General features: G+C 44.8%; 1 protein-coding gene across 1 annotated transcript in view; it reads right to left on the reverse strand.

The window, feature by feature from the left end:
• Positions 1-966: 966 nt before the first annotated feature.
• LOC147458865 (cell wall integrity/stress response component) overlaps positions 967-26,364 on the reverse strand; it is a 35,272-nt gene continuing 9,874 nt past the window's right edge. Inside the window, exons 4-7 of the mRNA XM_086509711.1 lie at positions 1,850-2,016; positions 1,668-1,725; positions 1,514-1,591; positions 967-1,433 (exon numbers count right to left, since the gene is read on the reverse strand). Of these exons, the coding sequence (XP_086365837.1) occupies positions 1,240-1,433; positions 1,514-1,591; positions 1,668-1,725; positions 1,850-2,016 (497 nt within the window). The 3' untranslated portion in view covers positions 967-1,239. The remainder of the gene's footprint in view (positions 1,434-1,513; positions 1,592-1,667; positions 1,726-1,849; positions 2,017-26,364) is intronic.

The raw sequence follows: 26,364 nt of genomic DNA on the forward strand, positions 1-26,364 counted from the left end.
TGGAGTGCTGCCATAACTTCCACAATGAGGTGTGAACCCATTGGCAAGCCAGGAGGAGCCTTCAATACAAATGTCAACAAAGGGAGGGACAACAGGGAGAGGACTATTCTGCGCTAGGCACAACAAGAAGAATTAAAGGAAGAATCAAGGCGCGCCCTCAGGGAAAGCCAAGTACTTAATTTTGCAAGGTGGGTGAAAATCAAGGGGAGAGTCCCCACATATGCCAGTGCTCCATAAATGAGGTGGAGGTTAGAAAATAATTAGGGGACCAATGTTATGGATCACCCCAAAATAAAGGGGGCCAATTTCATGGATCATGCCAAAAGGATTTTGAAGAGGGTTTCCAATAGCGCAAGGGAAACGATTTTTGTTAGGTCCTTCTAGGATCAATGCTTCAGTAGCCCATAACAGAAGTATGTAAGGTAAAAAGTACCTTACAAGGATATTGTAGGGCATCCTCAAGATGAAGAACTCTTATTTATCTTTTAGTATTTGCGAGCACCGGTGCTAACCTACAGTACTGAAATCCAGAAGATTTCATAAGCAAATCAAGACAAGTATAATCAGTAGGACAAAGTCTCCCCCCTTTTTAAAGAATAAAGGATTTTTTTTTTTGTAGCAGGGTCTTCATAGATAGGCTCATCTAATAGCACTAGTATATGTGTGTGTGCACGCACATGCATGTGTATTGCACATACGTGACCTACAATGCACATGTGCGTGTGAGTTGGAATGTAGATTTGCCCTCCTTGTCCTGCAAATCTGCCAAAATTGTTCTTAGCTAAATAAGGAAACATTTCTTGCAGGAAGAAAGTAGCAAAAATATCAACAACATTAACAGAAAGTCAGATCCACTTCAGCATATACCCTATATGACTAATGAAAGACATACGGAGGGTGCACAAATGATTCTAGAGTTTCGTTCCCGCTTCAACTCTAGACCACACCAATCAATATAGGCTGATGTTCTATACAAAATCCAAATCTGCTAAAACACACGAGGTTGGTACAGTTAAGTAAAAATACAAATTCTACATCACAAAAACATTAAGGAAAAGCCCACAGCTTGAGCAGAACAAAAGATCCTAGGCTAGGACAGTCACTTCTTTAAGTTGATGACAAGATTCCAAAGGTACTCGGCAGTCTCATCAACAGAGAATTTCCTTTGTTTCTAGACATATACAACAAGCACTTTTCACAAACAACCATGATTCAATGGTTGACTCGACCCTTTTTGATTCACAATGGTAATAGCATAATTGGACAGGGAACAAACTCAGGAAGAAGATTTCCATCAATGTGCTTTGAATGAATGCTTTCCATGCTCAAAACAACCAAATCAAGGCTCAAATCATCAGCAATCTCTCCAATGATGGCTGCCGGCAGCTTTCCTTCACCAAGGCTTTCCAACAGGCCAAACTCTTCAAAGCCACCTAAAGAACGGGAGTATCTGTTAAGAGAAGGCATCAAAATAGATGACTTGCAAGGTCAAGAAAAGCAAGCAGGAACAAACCTTGAGCAAGATGCCAACGTATGTTCTTGATTCTTAAGTCATGGTCATCTATTGACTCCTTGGTGTTCTCATCAATTACTGGCAAAGATGACTTGTTAAAAGCTCTTCCCTATTGAGAATCCAAGATCAAAGTGTCTGCTTTGTGTGGACTTACCAACTACTGTGATCTCAGCTCCATACTTTTTGGCCAAGGCAGTGGTGGTTGCGGCAGCCTGTCAGATATATGAAAACAAACAAAAAACTTTAAGTCTCCCTACACTCTCATCAGCCAAAGCGAGCATGCCACATCAAAGAAAAAGACTGCTGTTCAGAATCTCTGCACTTAGATCAGGTTACCTGCCTGGTTGCCTCTGATAAATACGGATTGCGATCGATGATGGGTAAAAGCACTTTCTTATACAAGCCAGTTAAATCTCCTGTTGAGACACTGCTATCGATGGCACTATTACCAGTAGCTTTGGATACCAAAAATACAGGAGGAGCACAACTCTTCGACCAATTACCTGTTTAACAGCTCGAGAGTCATCAATTAATCTACACTTCTGTCTTCTAGCAATTCTGATAGCCAATCAAGACACTAAGGTAAAACAGTTTCTTTGGTATCTCAGGAGAAAATACTGTGTGTAGAAGACTTTCCTTCCTACATACGCAGTGGTACCCTTCTATACAGTAGAGGGAGCTTGAAACACTCAAGCAGGGTCGAGTATTACTAGAAACAAGAGCACCTTGACTGCTCTACTTTGGCCCTTGGAGTATAGTTTAGAACAGATTGGCACACCTCATTAAACATAACCCGTCACAATAGGTGATGACTTGGCACTATAGTTGCCAAGAGACTCGTTTCTTCAACTAAGAAACTTCACGAAACGTTTCAAGAATTTCAAAATTTCTCTTGGACGTTTCAAAGCCTAATGCTTTACAGTTCCCGACGCAAGTGTTGTAATATGTAAATTACTTGAGTTCAAGTTTTGATCTTCAGAGTGCCTTTTTACTCTCTCTTAGTCTTTCACAATGGGTTTGTGTACCAATGGGTAGTATGTGTAAGCTCTTACATGTTTATGTCAAAGGTGCAGTGGAAAAGGGTGAATCAGGTGACGATCTCGTCGACACCTGCAAGCAAACGTCCTTTCAGGAACGGGCAGCCAATGGATCTCTGATCTATCGCGACAGATCCCTCGTAGACGAAATCCTATCACGTACTGCCCACCGAACGGGCACGGGTAGCAATTTGCAAGTGCACGTGTGCACGTAGGGGCTCAACGTGGAGGAGAAGTGGAGAGCTAGAGAAAGGGGGGGAGATCCCAAGCAAAGACGCGGGCGGGGGGGGGGGGGGGGGGGGGGGGGGGGGGAGGGGGGGGAGATGGGGCACTAAAAACTGCTAGAGAGAGAGAGTGTAACAAACTTGGACACCCCAAGTCAAGATTCTACCGCAACACAATAGAGATCCTCTTCAAGAAAACCTCACAAAACAAAAGAGAGATGACACAGCCAGGCGTAGTTCCGTGCCAAGAGGTATTGGCCCCAAAGACTCGCGCCCCTTTCAATATTTATTTTTATATTAATCTTTGTGCAAAGTATAATCGAGCCCGCGGGTGCTCGCTCTCAGACTCTGCATCCAGATGCCCTCAAGGGTGAGCCCCTAAGGCCACTTATAAAGAGTTTACGAGGGTTGCTAAAAGCAGAGCCCCAAAAGCATTAACTTTCAAAAGCAAACAGTCCCAAAAGCTGCCAGCGCTAAAAACAGCCAGCAGAAATTGCGGAATTCCGTACTTTCCCATTGAGTTTTCTGATCAGAAATGTAAGACTTCAATAAATCTAGAACAACTGAATCTACAATCTTAGATTGCACATCTGTCTGCCGGTGGAATGATGACGAGAACTGTAACTGTGTGCCAATGTTCTCCCAAATAGCCCTCCAAAACAAACTTGTGAATCGGGAATCTTTGTCGGAGACTATTGTCTTAGGCATGCCATGTAGTCGAAAAATTTCTGCAATGAATAGTCTGGCTTCCCGATCGGGCTCTTTTCTTCACTGGAATGAAGTGAGCTTGCTTGCTAACGACTGTCGATGACAGTCGAAATGCCATCATGCCCACTATGTGTCTTCGGGAGACCAAAAATGAAATCCATTGCAATACTTTCCCAGGGGAGGGTGCGAATGGGTAAAGGTTGTAGTAATTCTTGTGCCTTATGCCTGTCAAACTTGACCTTCCGGCATACTAAACAACTGCGAACAAATTCATCCACATCTTTCTTGAGTCTCGGCCAAAAGAAGTAACGCTCCACACCTTTCAAGGTGGCGTCGATGCCGCAGTGACCCGTAAAAGGTGGACAATGGCACTCAATCAAAACCTTTTCCCTCAACGGCTGTGTGACGCACAACATTGTTTTCTTTATCAAGTAGCCATCCCGTATGGAATATCCCGCTACTACCTCCCCATTCTGTATTCGAGTGAATACATCGAAAAATCCAAATTTGTGGCGTACTGATAAACCATGTCCTCGAAGCTTCTATGATGAATCGCGGAAATAGCCAAGACTAGGGGCTTCCGAGACAATGCATCTGCCACCAAGTTTTTATGTCCCTAAACATCGACAATCTGGAAGTGAAACTGTGACAAGATTTTCGCCAATCGCATCTGCTTTTCCAAAAGCTGCTTTTGTGACAAGAAGTAGCGTAAACTCTGATGATCAGTGAAGACCGTGAAATCAGCTCCGAGTAGGTAATGTCGCCACTGAGTAAGAGCATGGATCACTACCAATAGCTCTTTCTCATAAATCTGTGTTGTCAATTCTGGCCTTGAAAACAATCGGCTTTCATAGGCAATGACATGGCCTTCTTGCATTAAGACCGCTCCCAGACTACGACCACAAGCATCACAATATACTTCAAATGACTTTTGCAAGTCCGGCAAAGTCAACACCGGTCCACTAGTCCGTTTTTCTTTAAGTTTCTGAAAGGCAGTCTAAAACCGGCCCGTGGGACGGTAGGCTTTGGCTTTCACCCAAAATTCTTTATTTTACTTTAGACAAACACACACACACACACACACACACACACACACACACACAGAGTACTTTGCAAAGGGAACCTGCGACAAGAATTAACACTTAAGCACACACACGGCTTGGAAGCTAGAATGCTCTGAGCAGACGCCGACAACCTGTAGGCCCCAAAATTGGCACCCCTTACGGTATCTCTTTATTCTTTAAGAGGGTAGATTACAAAGTAGAGTCCTAGGAATTCTTTACTTGTATCCAGCTAGATACCGCCTGTTTTGGTAAAATGTCGACAACATAACAGCCCCAAAACTAGCCCGAAACCAATTCCCCTGCTGGAACTCACTTCCACTGGCATAAACCCTCTGATACCTGCCCAAAAACAGTAAATTCAGCTCGCTGTATTTACTGGGTTTTGCCCTGTTTTCAGCCCTAAACAGTCCCCGAACTGCCCTCTAGCAGTGGGGCACTATTCCCAAGGGTTCTGGCGTCCGTATGGCTGAAAAACAGTCAAAATACAGCGCATAATCAGCACTGAAATCGCACCTGTACGGTGAGGCTATCACCTCACCGGTGTCTGCTTTTGGAGTTGCAGTTAGCTACTCCTGTTCCTACTCAAAGAGGCTCTTGCCTCAGCACAAAAGCATGAAACCACACAGCTGTACATCAGTCAAATGAAGAGCCCTCTTGTGGGGCATTACATAACTGCATGTAGCGGAGAGAGAGAGAGAGAGAGAGAGCAGTGTGTAGTGTGCAGGTCATCACTCCTAGCACCACACTGTACATAGAGTGGAAAGCGTGCACTCCATAGCTCTTAACCTGTGACAGTTTTCAAAATGAGGCCTCTCGGCTACAAAAATCAGCACCACTTCTTCTTGCATAAGGAAAGTGCACCAAAATGTGCCACTAGGCGTGTTTACAGGCATTTTCCCGATTCGGGGTTGCCACTTAAAAATCTCCCGACTGGTTACCCAGTTGACTTTGCGGCAGAGTTGTAAAATGTTCCCCTTGTCATTCCGGAGGTAATGACGCGAACAGATTTCATGGCCCAAAATAGCAGTTCCCTAATTTTTAGGAGATGCTTCCGTTGGGCTCCGACTAGTCTTCTGACCATCTATCCCCATTGGGACCGCATCCAAAAGTGCAATGTGGCCCAATGTCACGTGACACACAACCCTATGTGTCCGTGGACAAGCTACACCATAGCAGGGTTCCCGTCAGTCAAGTCAATAGATTCGAAGTGATCTGGCACTTTTTGTGAGTCTATTCGTAGACCGTGCATGCCCAATCACTTAGTGTAGATGCATATCCTCTGGTTGCATAAGCATAAGCATAAGCATTTCCATCAGAGTCAGTTTGGGGATTTTTCAAGTGACTTTATCCTATTTTTCCCTATATTTAAGATTTTTCACTTATTTATTAAGTGACTTTTGTTGGATACTCAGTAGGGCAAATTGGGTAAGTTAATATATAAGCAAACGCAAGTTAGCACAAATTGGCAGATGAGCCAAGGAGCACAGCAAGCTACCAAGCAACAGGTGTTCCCTCCCTCTCTCAGCAAGACCCTCTCCAAGCCATCTTGGTGAGGCCCCTTCACCCGCAGCCATCAGATACGAGGATCGCCATCTAGCATCTCTTTTCTCTGGCGTTTCTTCTCTAGCAATTATCGCCAGCAATCAAATCACCATCAGCGTTTTATCAGCCAATTTACTAACGCTATCTCTAGCATCAAGTTCAGCGTTTTCTTCATCAAATTCAGCAAAGGTAACCACAGCTTTGACAGGGATTACTAACGCTAGAAAGGCTGCTAATTTCAGCAACAAACCACCTGCTGTTCCAGCGTTTTTCAGCCAAGGACTTCTCTCCAAAAACGCAGCCAAAAGTACAGGTACATCAGCGTTTTTCATCTCCATATCAGCCCCGACCAAGACAGCGATTTTCAGCCATAAAAACAGCAGTCAAGCATTCATTTTCAGCCTCCCAAAGTGGTGTAGACTTTCAGCCTATAGCCCTTGTGGACAGCAGATAAAAGAGCATCGAATTCAGCCCTAAAGTCTTCATCGTCTTCATCGACATAGTCCCCGTTTGCATCAGTCCATTGCATACGCATTGTACACCTTTGAGCAATCAAAGTAGACCACTCTCGCCGACGAGAGTGGGGCCTTCGGAGGAGGGTTTTACAACCTCTCGGTTGTCGTATCTCTTTTCTCTCCTTCTCTCAGTCTCATTCACTTGCATTCACAATATCCACTCACTTTGTTCGTGATCATAGCACTCTCCATAAAGACGGAAGGCTCTCTCCTTCCCTAAGAACTAAAAAGAACCTTGAGCAATAAAGATCACTAATCTTGAGAAAATACAACATTCATTCCGTTGCACCTTACATTGGTATCAGAGCTTTGGAAGTGTTCTGCGTTACTCAAGGAAAGAACCATAAGAAAAAAAAATTTGCTTGTTGCGGTCGCACGAACCCAAGTTCGCTTGGGCATGGCGATTCCTAATCGTGTTTTGTTGAAGAGTGACAGGAATCCCAAGAAAGAAGGGCTTGTCTGTTGGAATTAGGGTTGCAGAGAAACACACACAGCTTGGAGAAGACGAAGGAAGCTCAAGGCACACAATAGAGAGTGTGTTAGTTACAGGACATTTATGACACTTTCTTGCCTCTTTTCAGTGGTGGAAATACGAATGTAAGTTCCAATGAGGCAAATGTACAGCCTATGGGGGTTTTTGAAAATGTTTTAGATCAACCTATTACTGATGCAGATGTACATGATGTACTTGATGAGGAAAGAGCTGGAGCAGCTGGCGACTAAGCCCGAGAGGACGTGACTTGCTCTGATACCAATTGTTGGAATTAGGGTTGCAAAGAAACACACACAGCTTGGAGAAGACGAAGGAAGCTCAAGGCACACAATAGAGAGTGTGTTACTTAGTGTGCAATGGAAAAATAGATAGCCCTAGAGTGATGGGCGTATATACAATGCACGGGGGAAAAAACCTCCTAAAGAGGGAAAAAATGCCCCGGCGGTCCTAATGTGTTCACACACATCACTACCACATGTATATGGTAACAAATCCCCCCTGGAGTGATGCGGTGAACGAGAGCTGGCACATGAGTAAAGGGAAGTGCCATGACCTGAGGACAGGATCAGTCCACAAAGGGGAGTAAGCCCAAAGCTTTGCGGAAAGCTTCAAGCTTCTCACGAGACAATGCCATTGTGAAAAGATCTGCAAGGTTGTCCTGTGTTGGCACATAAGCCAAGCTGATCTCTCCTGCTGAGAGCCTCTCCCTGACATAGTGGTAATGCACCTCAATGTGCTTTGTGCGAGCATGAAAAACTGGGTTCCTCGCAACTGCCAATGCGCTCTGACTGTCAGTGTAGATAGTGTTGGCAGTGTCCTGTCCAACACCCAAATCAGCCATAAGGCATCTGAGCCATACACACTCAACCGTAGCTGTGAAGACTGCCCTGTACTCAGCCTCACAACTCGAAGTGGCCACAGTAGGTTGCTTCTTGCTCAACCATGATATACATGAACTGCCAAGCATGAAACAAAAACTACTTGTGGACACTCTATTCAAAACAAACAGCCCAATCTGAGTCCGAAAAAGCATGTAAGTCTGGCGGCAATGATCCCCCCTTGGGATAAAACAAGCCAAGATGTAAAGTGCCACTAAGGTAGCCGAAAATCCTCTTGACTGCCTGCCAATGCTTAGACCCTGGGCTATGCATAAATCTGCTGACTTGTGAGACTGCAAACTAAATATTTGGCCTCGTGTTGCATACATAAATGAGGCAGCCAACAGCAGTTTGGTAAAGAGTGACATCAGCAGGATCGCCAGCATCATGTAGACTCAACTTCAAACCTGTTTCCATGGGAGTGGCAATAGGTTTGCAATCCTCAAGTCCAAACTTACATAGCAAAGTCTCTATGTAACTTTTCTGACACAACGCAATACCACCATCACACTGCTTAAACTGTATACCCAAGTAATGATGCAACAGCCCCAAATCTTTCATCTTGAAAGTAGCATTCAAATCAGCCTTAAATTCAACAATATGTCTCTCATTTGGTCCAGTGATCAGCAAATCATCAACATAAATAACCACAATGAGAAATACATCATCCTTACGCTTTACATACAATGTGCTTTCTGTTGGACTGTTACGAAAGCCTCGTTTAACCAAATGAGTGTCAGCTTTCTCATACCAAGCACGAGGAGATTGCTTCAACCCATACAAAGCCTTGTTACATTTGCACACTTTGTCCTCTTGTCCTTTTATGACAAAACCGCGAGCCTGTATTACATAAACTTCCTTAAATGTGTCACCATTCAAGAAAGCAGTAACAATGTCTGATTGATGTACATCCCAACCAAAATGAGCTGCCAATGCACATAGAAAACGCACAGTAGTCATACGACAAGTGGGAGCAAAAGTCTCTTCATAGTCTATGCCTTTTTGCTGTGCATAACCTTTTGCAACAAGTCGAGCCTTATGGCAATCAATCTCACCATCCGGCTTGCGTTTCAACTTGTAAACCCACTTCGTACCAATGGCCTTTTTGCCAGGAGGCAAATCACATAAAGTCCATGTGTCATTTTCTATAAGTGCATCATATTCTGATTGCATGGCAGCCATCCAATTTTCTGAATTCTGTGCTTCATCAAAAGACAGAGGCTCCTCAACATCATGTAAGCTAGACACAGCCAAAGCATAACAATCTGATGCATAAGATGCATGGCGAGAGCCTGAACGAGTACGACTAGACAAAGGTGCATCCAATTTACTGTCACACAAAGTGTGCACCAGCCATTTTGGCATACCTCTAGCTTGCTCATTTTCAGCCCTTTCCTCATCAAGTACATCATGTACATCTGCATCCGTTATAGGCTGATCTAAAACATTTTCAGAAACCCCCATAGGCTGTACATTTGCCTCATTGGAACTTACATTCGTATTTCCACCACTGAAAAGAGGCAACAAAGTGTCATAAATGTCCTGTGAGCTTACATTATTGTCTCTAGTACATGACAGCAAGGGCTGAACAGAATCTTCCACAAACACTACATCCCGAGAAACCAGAATACGTTTTGTTTGCGGATGATACAACCTGTAACCTTTGCTTTCAGCACTATAACCAACAAAAATACATTTGACAGCCTTATCATCCAATTTTCTGCGCTGCATTTGTGGCACCAAAGCATACGCCAAACAGCCAAAAACACGCATGTGCTCAATAGAAGGCTTTCTATCATGCCATGCTTCATATGGAGTAATAGACTGCAAAGCTTTCGTAGGACACCTGTTAAGCACATAAGTGGCACACATGATGGCCTCAAGCCAAAAAGAATGCGGCAAAGCTTGACTTTTGACCATACATCGTGCCATTTCCGTCAGTGACCTGTTTTTCCTCTCAGCAACACCATTTTGCTGAGGCGTATAAGGCACTGTACATTGGTGTTTTATCCCACGACTAGCCAGAAATGCATTAAATTCATGAGACATATACTCCCCCCCTCGATCGGAACGAAGGGTACCCATAGTACATTTCGAGACATTTTCAGCCATAGCAAGAAATTGTTTGAAGCACATAAAACTTCGGACTTCGCTTTAAGCGGAAATACCCATGCATGCCTGGAGTAATCATCAATGAAAGTCACGAAGTACAGGTAATTGCCCAAGGACGGAGTTTGCATGGGCCCACAAACATCACTATGCACAAGCTGCAACCTGCATGTGGCCCGAACTGAACCATCCTTTGGAAATTTAGAACGCTGCATCTTACCCAAAATACAGCCTTCACAAACATGTTTGACAGGTGCTTCAAGAGGCAGCAAAGAAGCAACCATATCAGATTTCTGCAAACGCAGCAAACTGGCAAAATTCAGATGACCAAAACGTGCATGCCAAAGTTTTGCATCTGAAATAGCCCTTGAATTTGCAACAGCATTTGCAAAATTTTGTCCACACTTGTCATACAAAGTGAGCTTATACAACCCACGGCACAAAAGCCCAGATGCAACAATTTCATCACCAAAACTGAGATCATGAACTGTACATCTGTCATCCACAAATTTGACTACAAGTCCAAGTCTAGCAAGTGCGGATACAGACAAGAGATTCTTCTTGATCCCAGGTACATAAAGTGCATCAACAAGTGTGAAGGAACTGCCATTAGCAGCAGTGAGCACAATCTTTCCAACTCCCTGAACTGGATAAGAGGCGTTGTTGGCACAAGTGACTGAATTCCCATGAGGGACAGACTTGAGAGAGGTAAACAATTCACGATGTGAGGTAATGTGCTTTGTAGCACCACTGTCGAAATACCACACATGTGAATCTGCAGCAGCTGACAAGCATGCATCATGGACAGCAGGATTGTAAGTGCACTCTGCGCTAAAAGCCCATTCTGCATCAACATCAGCAACACAGTCTCCTTTCACAGAAGACTCAACAATGGTTGCATTTGTAGTGGAACCAGCATTTGCAGTGGAACCACCCTCTTTCTTCTTAGCCTCTTTGGCCTTCAACTTAGGACACGACTTGATCAAGTGATCATTGGCTTTACAATAATGGCAATGCATCTTCTTTTTGCCCTTATCACCAGAATTGCCAGACGAAGTACTGCCAGCAGAAGCATTAGGAACAGAATTTTTGCCACTCGCAGCAGAACCATAAGAAGTGGCTGCATTACTGTTACCACCCTTTCTTTGAGAAGCAATAAAAGCCTGTTCAACTGCACGCTGCCTAGTTCTGTTTTTTCTAGAAAGTGACTCTTGCAACAGCAATGTGCATAATGCATCAAACTTGACAACTTCAGGATTTCCTTGGGTCATGAGTCTCCAAGTACTAGCAAAAGTCTGGTAGGAATCTGGTAAGGCATCAAGAACAATCTGCACAAGGGAACTGTCTGAAATGACTTCACTTGCAGAAATAAGTTGCTCATTGATATCCTTGACACTAGCAAGGAAAGTGTCCATATCATCTTCCTCATGCATAATCTTCGACTCCAGCTCTTTACGCAGCAAAGCAATTTTAGCCTCATTGCGGCTTGCATAAAGACCTGCTAAAATATCCCAAGCCTATTTTGCAGATTTTGCTGAACGGATGTGAGGAACAATGGTGCGCTTCACAGACAACGCAATCAATGCATGAGCCTGCGCATCCTTAACATCCCAACGAGCTTGTTCTGCCGTAGGCAAAACAACTCTAACAGCTGCAATCCTTGCAGCAAGACCTGCAACATCCTCAACATCGCCTACATCCTCAGAACCAGGACGTACATCAATGCCCTGCACAATGTTCCAGACACCCTTTGACACAAGAACATGTTGCATCATATAAGCCCACATAGGATAGTTGTCCCCATCCAACCTGTCCTCAGCAGCAAACATCTTGAACACATCTATGTTGTTGTTGTCAGCCATGGTAAATGCTGCACCTGATGTGAAAACTGCCCGAAAATAGGAGAAATGGAGCGGGAACAACCTGTGCTATATAGCACAAACCGTAGAAGACTATAAGGCACCTGTTATGCAGAAAACGGCAATGACAAAAATTCTGCACAAAATGACGAAATAGCCTGTGCAGTACTACTGCCTATAGTGGAAACGGAGGCCGAAATGAGCCCAAATCAAAATTCTGAGCAGACCAAGCTCTTCCATCTCTCCCAAAATATTTGTCGACCTGCGAACGCTCGCCAAAGCTCACTGAAATCGGAGAAAGTGAGCAGGCGTGTGCTGGAGTAGCTGGCGACTAAGCCCGGGAGGACGTGACCTGCTCTGATACCAATTGTTGGAATTAGGGTTGCAAAGAAACACACACAACTTGGAGAAGACGAAGGAAGCTCAAGGCACACAATAGAGAGTGTGTTACTTAGTGTGCAATGGAAAGATAGATAGCCCTAGAGTGATGGGCGTATATACAATGCACGAGGGAAAAAACCTCCTAAAGAGGGAAAAAATGCCCCGGCGATCCTAGTGTGTTCACACACATCACTACCACATGTATATGGTAACATTGTCCAGCCTCCCCTTGTGTCTCTTTTCACTCATTGAGAGCGGACCGTGCACTTAGCGGCCGGCCAATCGACGTGAGGTGGGAAAAAGCAACCTTGGTGTGAGCGCAAGGCTACCAAGGGGTGCGCCCACAGAAAGGAGTAGAACTCAGGTGAAGAGAAGATCCTTCTCCAACGCGATTTGCAAGCGAAAGAACACCTCAAGATCCTCAAGAACCCAAGATTCTCACGAATCAAGGACCTCAAGAACCTCAAGACCCTGAAGAACCCAAGTTCCTCGCGAGCTTAAGAACCCAAGATTATAGTGCATGGTCGTCACCCGAGGCGGAATGGATACTTCGCATACAGGTGATGAGCATGAGAGAGGCGACGAAGACTCATCCCCACCCGGAGATGATTTCTTTAACCCTCCCCCTTCGCCATCTACGCCACCAAGTGCACCAAACCCTATGGAGGAAATGGTGAAGCAGATGATGGCCAAGATGGATAGACAAGAAGCAAATAGCCTTGCTCAGGACCGTGAGCGCCTTGCTCAGGAGCGTGAGCGCGTCGAAAGAGCCCGTGAGCGCAACGACAGAATTGCAAGAATGGCTGCAGACCAAGAAGCCAAGGACAGCGAGCGCGAAGACAGAAATGCAAGACATGCCGCACAACAGGAAGATGAGCGCCTTGCTTTAGAACACGAGCGCAACGCAAGAAAAGAACGAAAAGAACTACGGAAGGAGGAAGCAACAGCACGAGCCGCGGCCTTGGAGGCCGAGCTGAAGCTCGACGAGAGCTACATTTTCCAGACCGCCTTTCGTACCGAGCGAGGGCAATGGGAGTATATTGTTATGCCTTTTGGATTGACAGGAGCTGTGGGTACGTTCAATTGTCTCACGGTAGGTCGTTTCGGCGATATGGTAGGCGTATGTGTGTTCATCTTCTTAGATGATATTCTCATTTTTTCTGCATCGTGGGAGCAACATGAATTAGATGTTGAAAGGGTACTAACTCGTTTGGATGAGTGTCAGTTGTACATTGCAGCTAAGAAGTCTAAATTTTTTCTTATTGAAGTCACTTTCTAGGTTATATCATTTCTGCAGAAGGCGTCAAGCTAGACCCCGCGAAAGTGGAACAGGTTCGTAATTGGGAATGATGTGCGTTCTTTTCTTGGTTTATGTCAAGCATATCGTTCGCACATAGAGAATTTTGCACGCATTGCTGCACCTATGACTGATGTTTTGAAAGGGGTAAAGACTCGCCGTCAGCGCGTAGACTTGCCCGAGGCAGCCATTGAGGCTTTCGCAGCTCTCAAGGTTGCGATGACAGAAGCATCGTGTCTTATCCTTGCCTCTTGGGATGATCCCTTTGAGGTATGGACGGATGCGAGCAATGTCGCCATAGGCGCTGTGCTCCAGCAGCATGGTCGTCCGGTAGCTTTCCTTAGCTAAAAGCTCCATAGTGCGGAAAAGAATTATTCAGTTTATGATAAAGAACTTTTGTCTGTCGTTCACTCTCTTAAGCATTGGAAGCATTTTTTGTATGGTAGAGAGTTTACAGTGCGCACAGATCATCAAGCCCTCAAGTGGCTCCAGTCTATGCCTAGTGCACATTGGAGTGATCGCCAAGCGCGGTGGTCACGATTTTTTGAGCAATTTGGCGGTTTGATTGATTATGTGCCTGGAAAAGCTAACCCTCTTGCAGATGCGTTGAGTCGCAAAGTACAGATTTTGGCTCGAGTCAAGAACCACATTTTCTATACAGGGTGAGTCTTTTGACAGCATCAGTATGCAGATTCGGAGTTTGGTAAGTATTGGTTGCGCTCTTGCTTCCCAAGGGCCCAGCAACTATCTCATTCGTGATGGATTGTTATTTTTTCGTCAACGTCTATGTGTGTTGCCCTCTCTCGGGCCAACCATATTGCATGATGCACATGATTCTCTCACGGGTGGGCACAGGGGTATGAGCACCACATTGAAAAAGATTGAACGATTTTTCTATTGGCCTAAAATGCGAAAAGATGTGTTTAGTTATGTCACACATTGCACTATATGTCAAAAAGTAAAAGCTCCTCGGGGTAAGCAGCAAGGCCTCTTGCTTCCGCTGCCTATTCCCGAGGGACCTTTTCAGGATATCTCTAAGGATTTTGTGACTAACTTACCACCAAGTCTACATTCAAGGAACACTCAATGTTTAACTATTGTTGATCGTTTCAGCAAATTTTGCATGTTGATTCCTTGTAAGGCCACAGTTACTGCACAAGATGTTGCACAATTGTTCATAAAGCATTGGTACCCCCTCTGTGGTTTGCCAAAGTCCATTGTTTCAGATAGGGATGTTAAGTTTACGTCCAACTTTTGGCGTGCACTCTTTGAAAATTTTGGCACAAAGTTGAATTTTTCATCCGCTTTTCATCCACAATCAGATGGTCAAACCAAAATTTATAATCAGTTGGCTTTTGATGTGTTAAAATCTTATGTTCATGATCAGCAGTCTCAATGGGAGCTCTATCTCCCATTGGTTCAGGCTATCCTAAATGATTCCTTCTCTTCTGCTATTGGTCGAACTCCGTATGAGGCAGCTTTTGGTCGCCGATTCCAGTCACTGTTGACTCGATCGGTCAGTCAAATGCCTGATGCCAATGCTGAGAGTCAGTCATTGGATGAGATTTCTGAGAGTGTGAAGCTTCGGCTAAGCAAGGCTCAAGAATCTTATTCTCAACAGGCTAACAAGCATCATCAAGAGATCTCGATCAAGGAAGGAGATTGGGTGTATCTACAAATCATGAAACAGCGTCTTAAGCAAGTTGGAAAGAAATGTCATAAGTTATCTTTTCGTATGCATGGTCCATTTCCAGTCATCAAAAAGAGTAATGAGGTTTCAATGAAATTGAAGTTGCCTAACTCATGGTCAATGCACAACATTTTTCATGTTTCGTGGTTGAAAGTGTTTCAGGGAACACCTCCAAAGGACGTTTCGGAAGAAGAAGAACCGGAGATTATCGATGAAGCTGAAGTCATGGAGCCGGAGCAAGTCTTGTTGCATCGGTTTCGCCATGGTTCGAAGAAACAAGTACGACAATATTTTTTGAAGTTCAAAGATCGAGGAACCCACGAAGCGGTGTGGGTAGACGAAGAATTCTTCAAGGATTATCCAGAGTTGTTGGCAGACTACAAGGAAGCCATGCAGCTCGGTACCAGTACCTCACTTTAAAAAGGAGGGGATGTCACGTGACACATCCAACCCTATGTGTCCGTGGACAAGCTACACCATAGCAGGGTTCCCGTCAGTCAAGTCAGTTTAGATTAGAAGTGATCTGGCACTTTTTGTGAGTCTATTCGTAGATCGTGCATGCCTAGTCACTTAGTGTAGATGCATATCCTCTGGTTGCTTAAGCATAAGCATAAGCATTTCCATCAGAGTCAGTTTGGGGATTTTTCAAGTGACTTTATCCTATTTTTCCCTATATTTAACATTTTTCACTTATTTATTAAGTGACTTTTGTTGGGTACTCAATAGGGCAAATTGGGTAAGTTAATATATAAGCAAACCCAAGTTAGCACAAATTGGCAGATGAGCCAAGGAGCACAGCAGGCTACCAAGCAACAGGTGTTCCCTCTCTCTCTCAACAAGACCCTCTCCAAGCCATCTTGGTGAGGCCCCTTCACCCGCAGCCATCAGATACCAGGATTGCCATCTAGCATCTCTTTTCTATGGCGTTTCTTCTCCAGCAATTATCGCCAGCAATCAACTGAGCCTAGCGTTTTTTATCTGATCACCATCAGCGTTTTATCAGCTAATTTACTAACGCTATATCTAGCATCAAGCTCAGCGTTTTCTTCATCAAATTCAGCAAAGGTAACCACAGCTTTGACAGGGATTACTAACGCTAGAAAGGCTGCTAATTTCAGCAACAAACCACCTGCTGTTCCAGCGTTTTTCAGCCAAGGACTTCTCTCCAAAAACGCAGCCAAAAGTACAGGTACATCAGCATTTTTCATCTCCATATCAGCCCCGACCAAGACAGCGATTTTCAGCCATTAAAACAGCAGTCAAGCATTCATTTTCAGCCTCCCAAAGTGGTGCAGACTTTCAGCCTATACCCCTTGTGGACAGCAGATAAAAGAGCATCGAATTCAGCCCTAAAGTCTTCATCGTCTTCATCGACATAGTCCCCGTTTGCATCAGTCCATTGCATACGCATTGTACACCTTTGTGCAATCAAAGTAGACCACTCTCGCCGACGAGAGTGGGGCCTTCGGAGGAGGGTTTTACAACCTCTCGGGTGTCATATCTCTTTTCTCTCCTCCTCTCAGTCTCATTCACTTGCACGCACAATATCCACTCACTTTGTTCCTGATCATAGCACTCTCCATAAAGACGGAAGGCTCTCTCCTTCCCTGAGAACTAAAAAGAACCTTGAGCAATAAAGATCATTAATCTTGAGAAAATACAACATTCATTCTGCTGCACCTTACACCCAACTGTCGGGTACTTTCCTTTGGTGACCCCACCTTGGCTTTATGCCTTTATTGAGTTCACTTCCTAGTATCCACCAACTTGCTAAGTGCGACGGGGGGACCTATATGATCTTAAACTGAGCCTAGACATCCTCCTACTATACGAATTCCAGTGCCGACCAACTTCCCGTCTGCGGGTGAAACTATCGTTCACATTGGCCATACAATGTCCGACCATTTGCAACTTCAAAAAGAGGGTCTCAAAAATAAAAGAAAAATCATTGGAAAGAAACCAACAACTAAGGTTAGCAATTGCCACGTCCTCGTGACATAGTTAACAGTTACCACGTCCCCGTGACACAGTCACCTCTGTCGTTCCCAACGAGAAAGGGACTCCTTTCTGTGTCAATATGTGCAAAGGAGAAGCTACCTCTGCAAACTTTCAAAAGAACCGCCAGTAGTAAGAACACAAACCCAAGAAGCTTCTAACTTCATGAACATTCTTCAAATCTAGCCAGTCATCACAGGGTCCATCTGTACTCCTACTGCTGACGATGTGTACCAAAAAGTGTATCTCCGGCAAGAAAAGTTCGTTCTTTTTGGCATTGATAACCAATTTGTGATCACACAATGCCTAAAAGACCTGTAGTAGCAGATGGCGTCTATGTTCTGCAAAGAAAGTGCCGACAAAAGATCGATACTCTCGGAAAATCCTATCCACCATTCGGTTGAAAGTCGTTGGAGCATTGGTAAGGCCAAATGGCATCACCAAAAATTCACACAAACCAAAACTTGTCCGAAAGGCTGTCTTGTAGACATCTCCCGGAGCAATTCAGATCTAATGATATCAGCTTTTCAAATAAATCCTGCTGAAACAAGAGGATCCCTGAAGTCGGTTAAGAATATCATCGATTCTTGGAATCGGAAATCTGTTTTTGATAGTGATTTTATTGAGAGCTCTGTAATCAATGCACATTCTCCAAGATCCGTCTTTCTTTAAAACCAACAACACTGGAGAGCAGTAGGGTGAAGTACTCGGCTAGATAAGACCCTTTTCAAGAAGGTCTTTCACTTGGTTCATGATCTCTTCATTCTGGGCTCGGCTAACACGGTAAGGTGGCCGGTTTGGTGGTGTGCTTCCAGGATCAAATCAATTGTGTGATCCTCAGGACGAGATGGGGGTAACTCGCTTGGCAGGCCCTCAAAGAAACAATCAGCATGTGTGTGGAGAAAATCTTGGCGTTCTTTATCAAGTTCAAACATGCTCGTTCTGTGTTCATCACTTATGTCACGTGCACATCTATCCCTCTGTGTACGCGAACAAGCTACTTCAAGACAAGGGTTCAGTCAGCCTAGTTTAGGAAGTGTTCTGGCACCTTTGTGAGTCTGTTCGCAGACCGTGCATGTCCAGACACTTAGAGTAGATGCATATCCTCTGATTGCACACAGCATGATCATGAGATTACCATCAGGAGCATTTTTACAGTGCATAGACCTATTTTCCCTATTTTAGCCATTTTTCAGAAAGCTAGCATTTTCTGGCAATAGAGGCAAGAGAGACCAAACGTTTGACAGGCACCTTCTCAGCAAGATACAAACAAGACCACCTAGCGTTTATGCAGCAGATGGCCCTAGCGTTTTCTGTAGAAACATAGCTAGCGTTTTTCATCAAGATCAGCCCCAACGTTTTGCAGTTGCAGATGAGCCCGGCGGTAACAGATACACAACAGATTCCCTAGCGTTTTTGCAGCAAGACAACAGATCAGCCTAGCGTTTTTGCATTTGCTGACTACACCCAGCGTTTGCAGATTCCCGGCGACAGAACCTTCAATTGCACCAGCATTTTCAGTTTTCAGCAGTTAGCAACCGTACCGCAACCACCAAACCTCGCAGATCTTACCTTCCCGCAGCAGATCCTCGCCGCACGGTTAGATCAACCAAGGTTTACAAATTCAGCCCGGAAAACGCAGATTTCAGCACCTGCGTTTTCAGCGGCGCATCATCGCATCGTCGTCACCAACATAGAGTCAGAATTCAGCAGATACAAGATTTGCATATTTCAGCCCATAGCGTTTTCAGTTTTCAGCCCATCTCGTCGTTGTCCTCATCGTCGTCAACATCGTCGGCAAGTCCATTGCATTGTAGAGATTTGTGCAATCAATAGTAGACCGCTCTCGCCACAGAGAGTGGGGGCCTTCGGAGGAGGGTTTGACAACATTCTGGTGTTGTATTCTTCTCTCTCTCTCTCTCTCAGTCTCAACACTCATTCACAGTGTTTACCACTTTGTTAGTGATCATTTGCACTCTCTCACTAAAGGAACCGAAGGCTCTCCCTTCCGTAAGTAAAAGGAACCCTTGAGCACAGTTCGGAGCACTCATCTTGAGTAAAGTTCAACATTCACTTCCGCTGCACCTTACATTGGTATCAGAGATTTGGCAATTTTCTGTATCACTCAAGGAAAGAACCACAAGAATTTTTTTTGCTTGTTGCTGTCGCACGTAACCCAAGTCCACTTGGGCGTGTCGATTCCTAATCGTGTTTTGAAGAGTGATAGGAAACCCAAGAAAGAAGGGCTTGTCCAGCCTCCCCTTGCTCTCTTTTCACTCACTGAGAGCGAACCTTGCAATTAGCAGCTGGCCAATCGACGTGAGGTGAGGAAAAGCAACCTTTGTGTGAGCGCAAGGCCGTCAAGAGGTGCGCCCGCGGGAAAGAGAAGAGCTTGGGTAAGAGAAGATCCTTCTCTAATACAGATTGAAAGCTAAAGAAGAACCTCAAGAACTCAAGACCCTCAAGAACTCAAGACCCTCAAGAACCCAAGAACCACAGGAACCCAAGTTCCTCGTGAACTTAAGAACCCAAGACTTCAGTGTAAGGTCATCACCCGAAGCGGAATGGATACTTAGCATGCAGGTGGCGAAGAAGAATTTTCCCCACCAGGAGGTTTTTCCGACCCTCCCCCTGCCCCATCTACGCCAAGGATTGCACCAAATCCTATGGAGGCTTTGGTCAAGGCGATGATGGACATGATGAGACAACAAGAAGAGTGGTGCAAAAAAAGAAACGCAGAATTGGATCATGAACACGAAGAAAGAATGGCAACCTTAGATCATGAGCGCGAGCAAGAACGCTTGACAGCAGTGCAGAGAGACCAACACATGCAAGAGTTGGTCCTACTATTTTCTAATGTGCAAGCGTAGATTGAAAAGAATTAGGAGGAGGAGACTCTCTCAGTCTTTTCTTCTCCAAAGCACAACACACATGATAAGCATGATGATTTGCATGATCAAGATGTGATTATTCACGAGCATGATGATTTGCATGATCGAGATGTGATTATTCACGAGCATGATGATTTGCAGGAAGAAGCTATGATTGTTCACAAGGATGATGGTTTAGTTGATACTTTTTCTAGTGAAGCTAACCTCATTGCAGAAGAACCAATCTTGGCTCTTGAGTCGAGGTCCAAAGAACCCCCACAAGAAGTATTATGTGTGCGCATGATTAGTCAGCACGCATTGTTCGAGCGTTTCATTCGTGATGTTTTCCTGTATTTTAGTCACCGTCCTTATGTGATCCCTTTTCATAGGCATGCCATATTGCACGATGTACACGATTCACTCATGAATGAGCACGGATGTATGCGGATTACTCATGAAAAGATGAGATGTTTGCACCCAAGGAATTCACATTCCATGTCTCTTCCTTGGCATAACACAGTTTCCGAAAGAGCACAAGAAGGATTGAGCATCAAGCATCGGCATTTCCATTGTGATTTGCCACAATTGATTGATTTAGATCAGAAAGTCAAGATTCAACCCCACTGTTTGCATGTGTTTGATGAACAGTTGGGTACTCTGTCTATGATCATCTACATTGCATGCACAGTCTTTAAAGAAAAATAGAATTTTTCCAGTCACTTTACCTGGAATGGGTATGTTCATGTTTTTGTGTTGGAAGTGGTTTCAGGAATTTTCATCCTCGAAGATTCTTGAAGAAGGTAGACGCGTGACTATAGACGAAGTTGAAGCATTGAAGGAGCCACAGATAACTGTCGCTTTCGGCGCGGCCCAAAGAAGCAAGCGTTGCAGACCTTTATGAAGTTCAAGTATCGCATGACCCACGCATCAGACTGGGCCAGCAGAGAGTCCTTTCCAGGATTCCAGACGCTGTTGGCGATCTCCCTCGATGCCATACAGTTCGGAACCAGTACCTCACTTTGAAAAGGAGGGGATGTCACGTGCACATCTACCCCTATCTGTACGTGGACAAGCTACTTCAGGACAAGGGTTCAATCAGCCTAGCTTAGGACGTGTTCTAACACCTTTGAGTCTGTTCGCAGACCGTGCATGTCCAGACACTTAGAGTAAATGCATATCCTCTGGTTGCACCTAGCACGATCATCAGATTACCATCAGAACCCATCAGGAGCATTTTTACAGTGCATAGACCTATGTGTACGTGGACAAGCTACTTCGGGACAAGGGTTCAGTCAGCCCAGCTTAGGATGGGATGTGTTCTGGCACCTTTGTGAGTCTGTTCGCAGACCGTGCATGTTAGAGTAGATGCATATCCTCTGGTTGCACATAGCATGATCATGAGATTACCATCAAAACCCATCAGGAGCATTTTTACAGTGCATAGACCTATTTTCCCTATTTTAGCCATTTTTCACTTATTATTAATAAGTGACTTTGTTGCGAAACTCAGTAGGGCAAATTGAGTAAGTCAGTATATAAGAAAACCTAGCGCTAGCATTTTCTGGCAGAAGAGGCAACAGAGACCCAACGTTTGACAGGCACCTTCTCAGCAAGACCCCAACAAGACCACCTAGCGTTTTTGCAACAGATGGCCCTAGCGTTTTCTACAGCAACATAGCTAGCGTTTTTCATCAAGATCAGCCCCAGCATTTTGTAGTTGCAGATCAGCCCAGCGGTAGCAGATACACAGCAGATTCCCTAGAGTTTTTGCAGCAAGACAACAGATCAGCCTGGCGTTTTTGCATTTGCTGACTACACCCAGTGTTTGCAGATTCCCGACGACAAAACCTTCAGTTGCACCAGCCATTTCCGTTTTCAGCAGTTAGCAACCGTACCGCAACCCCCAAACCTCGCAGATCTTACCTTCCCGCAGCAGATCCTCGCCGCACGGTTAGATCAGCTAAGGTTTACAAATTCAGCCCAAAAAACACAGATTTCAGCATCTGCATTTTTAGCGCGTCGTCGTCATCGCCGTCGTCACCGACATAGAGTTAGAATTCAGTAGATACAAGATTTGCAGATTTCAGCCCATAGCGTTTTTAGTTTTCAGCCCGTCTCGTCGTCGTCCTCATCGTCGGCAAGTCCATTGCATTGTAGAGATTTGTGCAATCAATAGTAGACCGCTCTCGCCATAGAGAGTGGGGCCTTCGGAGGAGGGTTTGACAACATTCTGGTGTTGTATTCTTCTCTCTCTATCACTCAGTTTCAGCACCTTCATTCACAGTGTTTACAACTTTGTTAGTGATCATTTGCACTCTCTCACTAAAGGAACGGAAGGCTCTCCCTTCTGTAAGTAAAAGGAACCCTTGAGCACAGTTCGGAGCACTCATCTTGAGCAAAGTTCAACATTCACTTCAGTCTTCCGCTGCACCTTACAATTTAACTCTTTCAAGTAGATCTAGTAAACAAAGAGACTGGAATTTCATTAATTTGAAAATGGCCGAAGCTGATACAATTAGGACGGACTCACCCTTCAATTTTACATCAAGTACAATTTTTCGGCCCTTTTCATTAGTCAAAGTTGCTTTCTTTGCCCGATAGTCGACCACAGCGTTGTTCTTATGGTACCAAGGGACTCCTACGAGGACGTCACAGCCTTCCAAAGGCATGATATAGAAGTCCTCGTGCCCTAAATACCCCTGACAATGCAACCGAAGTTTTCCAATGACAGGTGTAATGGCTATGTCCCATCCGAGCGCCGCTAGAACTGCCTCTGCTAGTGGTCCCATTGTAACAGACTTGGACACTCCAAGTCGAGAATCTACCACGTCAGCACAAACACTTCAAAACAGTTCACAGTTTACAATTTATTCGACACTGGCCCGGCGGAGTCTCGTGCCTAGAGATATTGGCCCCAAAGACTGGCGCCCCTTTTGGTACTTCTTTTTGTATTAATCTGTGTTCAAAGTACAAGAGTGCGGGCAGGAGCTCACACTCACACTCTTCGTCCAGATGCTCTGAGTTATGAGAGGCCTGCTCGCGTATATAAAGAGTACAAGGGATGCTAAAAGCAGAGCCCCAAAAGCGTCTTTTTAAAAGCTGCCCATAAAAACTACCTCTAAAGGCTTTCAAAACAAATAAAGCACCTTAAAGAACTAAGCCTGTTGCCTAACGTTCAATAAAGCAGCTATCACGTAGAGCTTTCAGCCTTTGCGTAGACTTTTTTTCCAAGCATGGCGTAGAGTTCTAAGTTGGCCAAAAAGCAGCCGCAAATTCTGCCGCATGCTACCTTGCTGTCTCTTTTCTGTACGCCAGCTGCTACATTAGCGTTTCAGCCTGTAGCGGGAGTCCGTACACAGCAGCCACATCAGCGTTTCGATGGGTGCCAAGGAAGTGTGTCACAAGGCGGGCACCACGTGCCAATAGAAAAGAACATACTGAACAAACTTTTAGCACTTCAATGCCAACTGAACTGAAAGAGAGAGAAACCACACGCGACACGGAGTGGCGGAATTCCACCCCAGAGAGTATTGGCCCCAAACCTTGGCGCCCCTTTCGGTATTTCTTTATATTACTGCCGATTCACAAAGTACAACAGCAGAGGAGCACCTGCTCTGCAATTTGCGCGCTAAAAAGTGCCAGAGAGGGCCCCCAAGGCTCATATTTAAAGGCCCAAAGCCTAAAAGCATCAAATATGAAAAGCTGACCCCAAAAAATCACTTTCCTAAAATTTCGGGATTTCCCTAGAAATCCACCGCGAATTCCGGAACGTCCGTACAGGTGCCACATCATCATATTTTGATGTGCAAAGTCTTTTGAGTGTGTTCTGCTTTATTTTTAATGCCTTTATGTCACTTGGGGCCCCATCGAACAGGGTCCCCATAAGTTGGTAGGACTTCTTCTTTTGTTGCTTCTTCTTCTTAGGGTTTCTAGAATTAGGGTTTGCAGGTTTTAGGGTAAGGGTTTCCAAAATTAGGGTTTGCAAGTTAGGGTTTTCAAAATTAGGGTTTACAGGTTTTAGGGTTAGGGTTTCTAGAATTAGGGTTTTAGCAATTAGGGTTTCTGGCAAAAATTAGGGTTAGGGTTTTTGCTCTCCGACAGCCACATCATCTGTAAGTTGGCTCCATTCTTTAGGCTTTGACACGTCAGCAGTTTGTTACATCTCCCCTTCTTGAAAGAGAGTAATCGTCCGCGATTACAGCATATCTGCAAAACAACTCAAGTTAGCTCAAAAATTTCCGAGGGTCATTCCGAGGGACATTCCGAGGGACAATCAGTTTGCTCTTTTTATTAAGGAGTTAGCTCCTCCTTTCTGCTCTTTTGATCAAGGAGTTAGCTGCTCCTATCGGCTGTTTTGATCAAGGAGTTAGCTTCTCCTTTCTGCTCTTTTGATCAAGGAGTTAGCTTCTCCTTTTGGCCGTTTTGATCAAGGAGTTAGCTTCTCCTTTCTGCTCTTTTGATCGAGGAGTTAGCTTCTCCTTTTGGCTGTTTTGATCAAGGAGTTAGCTTCTCTTTTCTGCTCTTTTGATCAAGGAGTTAGCTTCTCCTTTCGTCCAAATCGAAACTCTTGATATTCTGGCGTAGTAAAATTAGCCATCACACCCAGACCGTACTGATCTTCCACGGGTGTCTTAATGCACTAAAATTACATACCCACGCAATCTCATCCAATTAGGAATATTCAGTAATTGGCACATCACAATGCAACACAAATGCTTACATATGCATGTTACAAGACACAACAAACAGCGCCGCTGAGCACTCCCCCGAGACAAACGGTCTGCGGTATGAAGCTACTCAACGACTACCTCGTCACTCCCCCCGCAAATAACCTTAAAAAGTCCGGGCCATGAGCTCAGAGGACTGTACAACCAAACGCTCCCCAGACAGAAGTCTGCGTCGCTTGGAGGTTCAAGCATACAACCAAACGCTCCCCAGACATCTGCCTGCGTCATTCGGAGGTTTTCAAACATACAACGAAACGCTCCCCAGGCATCGGCTTACGTCATTCCGAGGTTCAAATAATACCAAAACAGTATTTCTCACTTCTCCACCCGGGAGTAAAATCACCAATCATTGAAACTAGTATCAAACCAGAGTCAAACAATTCAAATCGGCACCAAAACAGATACCATCCATTTCAAACAAATTCCAAACAGGATCACCAAACAAGATCAAACAAAACTCAAACTTAAAAAGCAATCTCGACATTAGTCGAGCTCGAAAAGTCGACTGACTTTCCATCTTGAAACCTGCACCAAAAATTAGGGTTAGGTTTCTTCCATGAGGTCGTAGCCGAGCACGGCATGGTCCATCAGCTCTTGGACAGACAGTGTTTCTTTGGCGGCGATGGTAGTCCCCAGAGATAGCAATCACACCAAACCTCCAAGGTCATCTGCTCGTGAAGAGACATCTACTGAGAGATGTCGAGAAACTTCAAGTTATAATCTGTTAGAGTTTCTATGGCAAGCATTTCAGGATACCCCACTCTGCCAAAAGTTGCACTCCGAAGGAAGTTGCCAGAAACCATATAACTTCGGGCAAAAATTTTCTTGAAAGCTTGCCAAGTACTTGGAGTATGTTGCTTGGTAGCTGTAGACATCAACATCTGCATGGCACTACTTCTCAGAGAAACAGTGACTTGAAACAAATCTGGATCCTTCTCTTGCAAGGGATCTTAATTGGCTTATGCCCTGTAAGACATGAGCGGTGAAGACCGGAGCGCGCCCGATGCGCGATGAAGTAAGGGTGGGAGTGGCTGATACCTCAAATATAATTCAATTCCAATAGCTCTGTCTGCTCTTTTGTAGGACCGGTATGCTTTCATAAAAGCACACGCCTGATGCTCTGATACCACTATCACAAGGCGGGCACCACGTGCTAATAGAAAAGAACAGACTGAACAAACTTTTAGCACTTCAATAACAACTGAACTGAAAGAGAGAAACGACACGCGACACGGAGTGGCGGAATTCCACCCCAAAGAGTATTGGCCCCAAACCTTGGCGCCCCTTTCGGTATTTGTTTATATTGCTGCCGATTCACAAAGTACAACAGCCGAGGAGCACATGCTCTGCAATCTGCGCGCTAAAAAGTGCCAGAGAGGGCTCCCAAGGCTCATACTTAAAGGCCCGAAGCCTAAAAGCATCAAATATGAAAAGCTGACCCCCAAAAAAATCACTTTCCTAA

The sequence above is a fragment of the Adiantum capillus-veneris genome, chromosome 4, assembly GCF_014529385.1.
Source record: "Adiantum capillus-veneris isolate H3 chromosome 4, ASM1452938v2, whole genome shotgun sequence".
NCBI lineage: Eukaryota > Viridiplantae > Streptophyta > Polypodiopsida > Polypodiales > Pteridaceae > Adiantum > Adiantum capillus-veneris.